This window comes from Rhincodon typus, chromosome 14 (genome assembly GCF_021869965.1).
Source record: "Rhincodon typus isolate 14 chromosome 14, sRhiTyp1.1, whole genome shotgun sequence".
Lineage (NCBI taxonomy): Eukaryota > Metazoa > Chordata > Chondrichthyes > Orectolobiformes > Rhincodontidae > Rhincodon > Rhincodon typus.
In genome coordinates, this window is record NC_063345.1 from 65,783,174 (window position 1) to 65,792,923 (window position 9,750).

At 39.6% G+C, this 9,750-nt stretch overlaps 1 protein-coding gene across 1 annotated transcript; it reads left to right on the forward strand.

Annotated features, from left to right (window-relative positions):
• The first annotated feature begins 4,920 nt into the window (after nucleotides 1-4,920).
• LOC125484795 (WD repeat-containing protein 44-like) lies at nucleotides 4,921-8,754 on the forward strand. The gene is made up of 3 exons (XM_048604951.1): nucleotides 4,921-5,002; nucleotides 6,390-7,080; nucleotides 8,750-8,754. The coding sequence occupies exons 1-3, from the start codon at nucleotides 4,931-4,933 to the stop codon at nucleotides 8,752-8,754; spliced, it is 768 nt and encodes a 255-aa protein (XP_048460908.1). The 5' UTR covers nucleotides 4,921-4,930.
• Nucleotides 8,755-9,750: the final 996 nt, after the last annotated feature.

The following is a 9,750-nucleotide window of genomic DNA, read 5'->3' on the forward strand; positions in this document are numbered from 1 at the left end:
TCCTTATTTTAAACCGTTTTAATGACTGAATTTTACTCCAAGTCTCCCACTACATAAACACACACAAAATGGCCTGGGTAGCATCATCTTTTTCTGATGAAGGGTCTAGGCCCGAAACGTCAGCCTCTCTGCTCCTATGATGCTGCTTGGCCTGCTGTGTTCATCCAGCCCTGCACCATGGTCACCATGGTCAGCATGGACCAGTTTGGGCCAAAGGGCCTGTTTCTGTGCTGTTATTACTCTCTGACTGTGACTACAGCAGTAAATACATGGAAACCCCTCCCAGCACACTCCATCCTGGCTTGGAAATATATCGCCGTTTTTTCAATGTTGCTGCGTTAAAATCCTGGAACTCCCCTATCTAATGGAATTGTGGGTCTCCCTGAGTGGTAGCTCACGACTACCTTCTCAGGGGCAATGAGGGACGGGCAATAAATGCTGGAAAACCAGTGACACCCATATCTCACGAGAGAATAAAAAAGGAATGTTAAATCATTGGTGTTAGGAAAAACCCTAAAAAGTCTTCAGAAAAGACTGCACTGGTAAAGGTAATAGATGATGAAGCATTAGCAATAGTACAATTGCAAATCAATTTCTCAGAACCTAGGATAGTGAATGTAGCTCATCTCTGTAAAGGCGATTCGTTCGAGATTGAAGTAAGTTATGTTCTTGAAGTTCCGTCTCCAATGGAAACAAAATTACTTTCTGCTTGAACAGAATAAATAAATGAATATTTTGAAATACTGGGATCATGGCTGATCAGATTTGCATTCCTGATTGATTTTTAAAAAAAGGTAAATAGGGGACATTATTGGAGTGTTCCCTTGTATAAATTTAATTTACAAAGAAACTTGGCAAATTGAGTAGTTTATGTGGGAATAGTTTCTCATTTACATTTACAATATGTATTTAGTTAATGATTTGACAGATTTAAATGTTTAAGAATTTCTGAGAGTATCGAGAGAGGCAGTTGAGGTGTGAGGCACCGAGATTTTGCAGGAGTAGCATCCTAGATTGTTCCCAGATTATGTGGTGACTTGAATCCATGCTGAGCATTATCAGTTGAGTCCAGTGGTGAAAAACTGGCAAGACCGAGGAAGGCTGAGTCCAGATCTAGAAGCTAAGATGATGATATTGGTGGGTGGTCCCCTTTCAGTCAGATGTGAACAGCTTCTGCAGATGTGTACCAGGTAAGAAGACCGTGCCTCTGATGCTCTGGCACATTCTGTGCTGTTAGCAGCTAAGAATCAGGCTACATTCTGCAAGAATCAAAGCTGAAATTTCTCATAAGGAAGATGGCATTTGTATGACTTTGTGAATGACTGTGATCACCGAAATCTGAGTGTACTGCTGAGCTAGTTTATAAGATCCAACTTTGTTCTATCTACCATTTATTGTGTATTCAACTACAATTTGCCTGGCAGACCATGTTGAACTCCTGTTAATTCTGGATTTATTTTCCGTAGTATTTAGTGTTTGTTTTGGCTCTTTTTTTTCCCCATTTTAATCCGTGACAAACTGTTTCATTCTTTAAATAACTGGAATGTTGTGTCTCTTGTATTTAAAGGAAGTTATTGGTCTCAACTGAGATTGTAACAGTACCCCTAAGTGTCAATCTACTAGCATCGTGTGCTTTAGTTTAAGTTTTAAATACAGTAATGCTTAATTTTGAAGGGATGCTTGTTCCCATCTTTCCTCTCTCCCAGAGAATGTTATATTCATAATAATCCACTTTGAGCAAGCTTCTTTTACAGGCAGTTGAATTTATAATCAGAGCTGTCAGTGCTATATGTTTTGAACAGACTGTCTTCCTACTTGGTCCTTTTACCACTCAAATTTTTTGTCTTATTTCATCCATTTTATCTGTATTTATCAGATGATAATATAATCTAAACTCCATGCTGACCAAGGAAAGGATTTTTGAGAAAGCATAAACCCCCCCACTACAAATGCAACAGTATAAACAGTGCAAAGACATTATTTTCTTTTTGAGAAGTGTGGACTTTCTAGACAAAATTTCTGGGCAAAGATATATGCATATCTGATTGATAAATTTGCCATGGACCAACATAATGGGGATAGCTTTTCAAACGAGAAGTGGCTTTAAAATATGGTATGTCCCTTGGCTAGTTTTTTAGGTTGAGGCTTGCTTCTATTACAATATCTTTGAAACCAAGACTGAAAATTGCAGAAAGCGAAGTTATCCTGAGCATACTTCATGTTTAAAATTGTACTCTTTTTGATGCCTATTAGGGCAATAGAGGGTGAATTGCGTAGGAGCCTTTTTAATGGGCTGATGACTATTAAGGTAAACTGCAGCTGACACAACCAAGGTAATTACATGACACCAAGAAGAGACCAGGGTTATTGCACTGCACTGCTGAGGTATTATTAGTCTGGCTAAGAATCATATTTTGAATCTGCCTGTTTTATTTGTTAGAATTATAGGCCGGTCAGCTTAACTTGTGTAGTGGGGAAAATGCTTGAATCTATCGTCAAGGAAAAAATAGCAAGACATCTAGATAGAAATTGTTCCATGGGCCATGCTTGACTAATTTGCTGGAATTCTATGAAGACATTATTAGCATGGTGGACAATGGGGACGCAGCAGATGTGGTGTATCTGGATTTCCAAAAAGCATTTGACAAGGTGTCTCTCAAAAGTCTGCTGCATAAGGTAACAGCGTTATAGGCAATGTATTGGCATGGACCGAGGATTGATTAACTAACAAGAAGCAAAGAGTGGGGAAAATTGAGTGCTTTTCTGATTGGTGAACATTGATTAGTGGTGTGCCTCAGGGATCAGTGCTGGGATCACAATTGTTTATAATTTAAATAGATGATTTGGAGACCACGTGTGGTGTGTCAAAGTTTGCGGATGACACTAAGATGAGTGGTAGAGCAAACTGTGCAGTGGACTCAAGGTTGGCAGGGAAATATAGATTGTGAGTGAGTGAAGGTCTGGTAGATGGAATTCAATGTTGATAAATGTGAAGTCATCCATTTTGGTAGGAATAATAGGAAAAGGGACTAGTACTTCAGTGGTTAAAAATAATGCAGCATACTGCTGTGCAGAGGGATCTGGGTGTCCTTGTGCATGAATTGCAGAATGTTGGTTTGCAGGTACAACAGGTAATTAAGACAAATGGAATCTTGTTCTTTATTGCTAGAGGGTTTGAGTTTAAATGCAGGGAGGATATGTTGTAGCTATAGGGTGCTGGTGAGGCCACACCTGGAGTACTGCAGTTTTGGTTTCCTGACTTGACAAAGGATGTACTGGCACTGGAGAGGATGCAGAGGAGATTCACTACATTGATCCCAGAGTTAAGATGATTGGATTATGAGGAGAGGCTGAATAGACTGGGATTATATTCATTGGAATTTAGAAGACTGAGGGGAGGATCTTATAGAAACATATAAAATTATGAAGGGAATAGATAAGATAGAAGCAGGGAAGGTGTTTTCACTGGCAGGTGAAACTAGAACAAGGAGGCATAGCCTCAAAATCGGGGGAGCAGATTTAGGACTGAATTGAGGAGGAACTTCTTCACACAAAGGGTTGTGAACCTGTGGAATTCCCTGCCCAGTGAAGTGGTTGAGGCTTCCTCATTGCTTTAAAAGCAAAGATAAATAATTTTTTGAATAATAAAGGTATTAAGGGTTATGGTGGAAGGGTGGGTAAGTGGAACGGAGGCCATGAAAAGTTCAGCCATGGTCTTATTGAATGGCAGAGCAGACTCGAAGGAGCAGATGGCGTCCTACTGCTCCTGGTTCTTATGTTCTCGATCTAGTTTTGCTAGGTCTCATTTGATTTCTTCAGTCTTGGTGTGAAACTAATTTCAAATGCTGCTTCTTTAATTTCCTGTAACCTCCTGCAGTCCAAAAGCGCTTTTTCACAGGTGTCGTGTTATCAGTGCCATAAAATTGGATCTGGCACAATCTCCAGTACCCACAGTCAACTCCAGAAAGCCTTGTTTTAAACCTTGTGGCAAATTAAAGGTAAAAGCCCATTATCTCAGATTTTGATTGGTTCTACACATGGCAAACTAATGTACACTTGTTAAATGTTTGTCAGATAAAAAGGTAGATGATTTGTGCAGTTGATCTTTACACGCCTGTCAAATGTTGGGCTTCTTCAATGCAAATAATTCAAGTGAAATGGAGGAAAACCAAAAGCTGTTCTATTAGTTCAGAGAGGATAAGTGAGAAAACTTAAGGATTTGTTGGAGACCAAAATATAGCCTGTGCATGGAGGTGGAAGATTTGGGCCAAGGTTCCTAACTAATACTTTGCAATTCACTTCACAGTAAAAGCAAACCTTGCTGATGTTGCAGTCAGGTAGGTGGAATGAAGTTTATGAATCGTAATATGATCATAATGAGAGGAAATATAGAGGAGCTTAGTACCTTTGAAAGTAAATACATTTTCAGTCCCAGATGAAATGTGTCACACGTGACATAGAAGGAAGAAAGGAAGTCTAAGAGACTCTGATCACTTTTCAAATCCTGTCCAGTTACAGGCCTGGTATTAGAGGACTGCCAATGTTTTGTTATTTACCATTTAAAAAGGGGCAGAGGCATTGATCAGGCAGTTGGATTATACTTGGCAAACAATTGACTAAAGATTGAGCAAAAATGCAAATCATTATTTCAAAAGGTAACTTAAGTATTATTAAGTTTTCGGTTGGTTAATTTAGTATGATCATAAACCTGCAAATTAAAAAGTGATTTTTTTTAAAAAATCAACTTAAGTTGATACAAGCATTTCTGAATGAAACATCAAACCCTTCAATTCTTTACAATGTAAGAGTTGAAATCTTAAAACAATGTGCCATGATGTAATTAACAGGAAGTATTGGTGTCTAATTTTACACTTAAATATCAGAGACCATGGTAGATTTATTTTTTGATCTATTTTCCCAACAGGATAAAATGGACAATGTAACACAGAAACCTCTTGTTCAAGATTTTCCATTTGATCACAGTAATGAAGATAAAGATGAGGTTTGTTATTGTGCTTGTAAGCCACTACAGTATCTTTCTGATTTTGTTTTATTCCTGAGAACAAGCTACCTGTTTTTAAGCTTGTAAGCTGTCCATTAATATTTTGTCACACCAATGGGCACATTGTGTTAGCCATTTGACCTGTAAGATTTATGCTCAGGAATTTAGGTTTGAGTGTTACTAGCTGATTTTTTTTTTTTTTTTTTTGCTTTTTCTAAGCTTTCCAGTCTTTGTCATGATCTGTAATGGACCATTCTGTATCATTACTGGTTGTACCCAAAATCAGCATCACTTGGAAAAGGAGGATTTCCTCGGGATCTTGTGTGGATCTGAAACTTTTAAAAAGATTGAAACTGACCTTGTGTTTTCACTTTGCTTTTAACTATCTAAAATACTTGAGACGGGTCTTGCAACTCCTTTAACAGTACACTGCTCTTCTGGTAGACATGTAGCATTACAGGAGTGAGTTGAATGGGCTGATTTGCTCCATGCTTGTTAGCTCAAAACTTCAGATGTCCTTTGAAAGCAGTTCAGCTAAGCCTGTGTCTTCCATATCTGATTCCACCAGCAAGTTCGACTTCAGCAACTCCATAAATCTCCAAAGAGCTTGTTGGTTCTGTTCCCTTGTTTTCAGACAGAAAGCAACATTGCTAACCACCCACCCAAACCCCTGTGTCTGACTGTAGACAGACTTGAAAACTATCAATTGATTTCACTAGGTTTCTCTAAGTTTCACCCCATGGTAACCAGACTATATTGGCCAAACTCTGAGCTGGGGTGCTTCTGAATTCCCAATTTTACCTTAAATTATTCCGTCGATGGTACTGATTTGGATTTGGGGGCTAAATGTAGTATTTCCAAGTTTGCTGATGACATAAAACTAGATGGGTTGCGAGGGGCCTGCAAGGAGGTTTCAAGGGGCCCTAGACAAGAACACAGCAGATGGAATATAGCGTGGAGGAGGAAATTCTTTGCTGAGGATGGTGACTGGAGTTTTCTACCCTGGAGGACTTTGAAAGATTAGGCATTCAGTATGTTCAAGACAGAAACCAATTGATTTCTTGATATTAAAGATATTGAGGGATATGGGGAATAGTGTGGGAAAATGGTGTTGCGGTAGATCAACTGTGATCTCGTTGAACAGCTGAATAGGGTGACATCAACTGAACGGCCCACTCCTGATCGTACTTGTGTTCCTAAATGAAAGGTGACATTTTAAACATCACTGGCATGTCAAGTCCAGCATTTATAATGTTGTTTAAATTGTTATTAATCAATAAAACAGAAATAATTGACTATTATTTCAGGAATAGAAACCAGTTTTGTTTATGAACTTTCTTCTGACCTGGCAGCTGATTATATCCTGTTTTTGTTTTACGCTTCTCAGGCTCTGGAGGAGCCAGAGGAAGAACAGCCATCAATGAGGATTCAGCTATCAGCTGACTCTGACACTGGTGAAGAGGAAAGCATTTTTAAAAAAGAACAGGTTGCAGTTTGTGTGTCAGTTGAAGCTGATCTGCTCATCAACACCTCTGGACTATTAACTATTGATCAGCCTTTGTGTGAAAAGCCAAAGGACTTGACAGAGCAGAGTAGCTCAAATGTACAGACTGAACAGACAAACCTGTCACGTACTGTTACAACTCTGCCATCTTCAGAAACTTTCTCAGCAGTGTCACTGAGTGATGGGAATGAAACATCATCAGAGTTTGTGAGTAGTTTGTGTTTGGACAAGTGCAGTGAAGACTCTTTTATATCTTCGCAACAACAAGTCGATAAAGCTGAAGAGGTCAAAGAGGTCAAGAAAGCAGACATTTTGGAACATGTTTCTGAAGATTGTTTCCCTCTCCATGACATGCTCTCCTCTGAAGAGCTGCAACCTTCAAAACTACCACGGCAGATGAATGTAGAACCCGACATAGTAGCTAGCACAAAGAAACCCACACCGATACGCCCTCCTCCACCAGGTTCAAGTGTCCCTCCTCCACGGCCACCACCACCTGCACGGCCTGCTCCCCCTCCTCGAAAGAAGAAAAGTGAAACTGCCTTGGATGTGCACAGTTCTTTAGGCCTAGAAGGTAAGTGGAGCTGTTGTGCCTTTTAAGTTGCCAAGGGAATCTATGATTATCAAAAATTAAAGATTTTTATCAGAAAGAAGTAAACATGTTAACAAAAGGTGCCAAAATAATGCTGAAAATAATTCAGCCAATTAATTCAAATCACTTTTATAGTTAACTGTTCTAGTTTGGCTGTGAGGCATCCAGATTGTTGTTTATTAACTTTTACCTGGATGTTTTGTTGTGTTGTAATGTGTGCTACTTTGGTCTACCTGGAGAGAGTTTTGAAATACTTGGCACAGCATGTTCAGATAGCACGTTTCTTGTATTTGTTGAACGAGTGAGCTTGTATGTCTGCTTCCATATTTTTTCCAACTGCAGTGTGTGATACAAATGATGCTGATGTTGCAGCAGAGATTGTTATCAGAACAAATAGTTTTCTATTTTTGTTATCCTTGTGTTCTTAATCCTCTCTACTTTAGTGTTAAAATTACCTTTTCGAAGTGTACAATTTTTAACTAGTTAATATTAAGTTGCATGTAATTCATAGAAACAGTGGCACAGATCTTCCAATCATGAATCTATTTCCGATCCTCATCAGAGAAAAGAAATGGATGCTTGCCTTTCAGGGAGATCTCCCTGTGAATATCTGTGCCAGGAGCCTTCTCACTTGCAGCTGCCCAATGTAATCCAGAATTCCACACACCCTGCAGTGAAATGAATCAGTGTCAAAACCACACCCTCTTTTTCACACCAATTCTGCAGTATCCCAACATTTGATGGTCCTGTAGCCACTTTGAAAGCTACTGAATGAGGTTAAATGCGTGAGGTATGTTAAGGATCAGGGTGCCAGGTAGGCAGGGTGGTCGGAAGAGGGTACAAACTCTCTGGCTTGAAGGGTTTGTGATGGTAAGTGGATACAGGGCTTGAGGCAATGGGTAAGTGGATCAGTGCTTAGCGTAGGTCAGAAAGCAGGGAGTCAGGTTGGGACTTGGGTGTTATTCTGTGGAGCATTTATGGGTGGGGAGTTCTGGTTAGGAGAAGGCTTCATTTATGGGGTAGGCAAGGGTAGAGCAATCAGTGCTGGGTCATGCTGGGAGGTTCTCATGTCCAGTGAGCCATTGAGTAATGAAAGAGGTTTGTTGGATCTCGTCTGGTGTCTGTGGGGTGTCAATGTGCAGTAAGTTTAATAGTTACCCAGAAGTGGGTCTTTAATTCCTCTAACATTTCCTAGGTAACTTTTCCTAAGTAACTATTCTGCTTAGTCAGAATCTTTTAAAGCCTCCAACTTTAACTCAAAGTTTGAGCATCTTTTCAGAGGGCTTCAGACACCAGGTGCCCATTGGACTTGCGTGTTTACTGGGGAATTTACACAGCTGCATTGGGACTTCCACATGGTCCCAACACGTTACTCCAGTTTATGCTGCTACAATGTCTATCTCCGCATTGGAAGATCTGAGCCAATATGTGTGACTAGCAAGTTTAAGTAAGTTACTACTTGGTAAAAGCAATAGTTTCTGCCAAAATTTAATTATAATGTGAAATTTCTTAGTCTGTCCTGTTCTCAAAATCATGCATTCATCAGAATTAGTGTTGATTCCATCTTCTAATTTCCATGCTCTAAGTGCTTGAGTAGTGACATTTGATTTATGTAAAATGAAAGCATAATATCCTAATTGTCTGCTTTCAGAGTAACTCAAACAGTATAACTTTGCTAAATCAGATATCTCTTAATCACTGTCTCAGATACAGTTTAAATATGTATGGAGTTCTGAAGTTATACATTAACACTCTCAAAGTTTTGCTAAATATTGTTTGTCACACTTAAATTCATTTTGCAAATGAGAAGACTTGAGCATTTTGCAAAACTGAAGGGTTTAGAATTTTACACAACAGAACTAACTTATGTTCATAAAATTTGATTAATTGGCATCACTTTGCTTCTAATTTCAAAGGAGTTTGTTTAGAACAAGTTAGTATAAGTACTTACTTAAGCAGCATCATTGAAGCAAATTTATTACTGTACATAATCTGGCCTTCGCAATTACTGTGATTAGGGTGAGTGCTCACAAAATGGTTGAGAGAATTACAGGGTATCTGTGAGCAACAATACAGAAACCTTGCTGCATACTAAAATTGAGTAATTGGCCTCATTATAAAGATGATAGTTAAAATCCCACCTGCACATGTGAAAGTGGACCTGGTGATATCAGTTACTGATGACAGGCGTCCCTCAGCCATAATACATATGTGAGTGCAGTATTGGCGTTACTGCATTTCATGTGTAATGATGTCAGCATCTACATGGGTGGCCTTACTGAGGCTGGATTTCTGAATGTCCAGAGGGGCCTGGAACTGAGAACCCAGGAAAAGGGACACAGACCTGGAAGTGGGGGGGCATGTGCAGGCCAGGCTGCCCAACTGTCTTGATGTAGCTGTGAAGGGGTCCTAGACAACCCCTTGGCAGATTATTGCTCCAAATACATGAAATGCAACTGGCAGATTTTGTCAGGAGTTGCTTCTCCAACCAAACAGTTCCTGCGTATTTGCTGCTGTTAGGTTGACATATCAACTGAAAACACAAAATAGCCTTTGGTTGGAAGAGCAGGGAGTTGTCCAAGCGTGACTAACTTGTTTCAGTTTGAGGCCTATGCATCAGGTGCTGGTCAGTCTGCTGGAGTAGTGTGAGGG

Excerpts from the sequence above, each read along its gene's own strand:
- LOC125484795 (XM_048604951.1), top strand. The coding sequence starts at position 4,931 with ATGGACAATGTAACACAGAAACCTCTTGTTCAAGATTTTCCATTTGAT. Across the intron at positions 5,003-6,389 it reads GTAATGAAGATAAAGATGAG|GCTCTGGAGGAGCCAGAGGA; the intron begins GTTTGTTATTGT and ends TACGCTTCTCAG.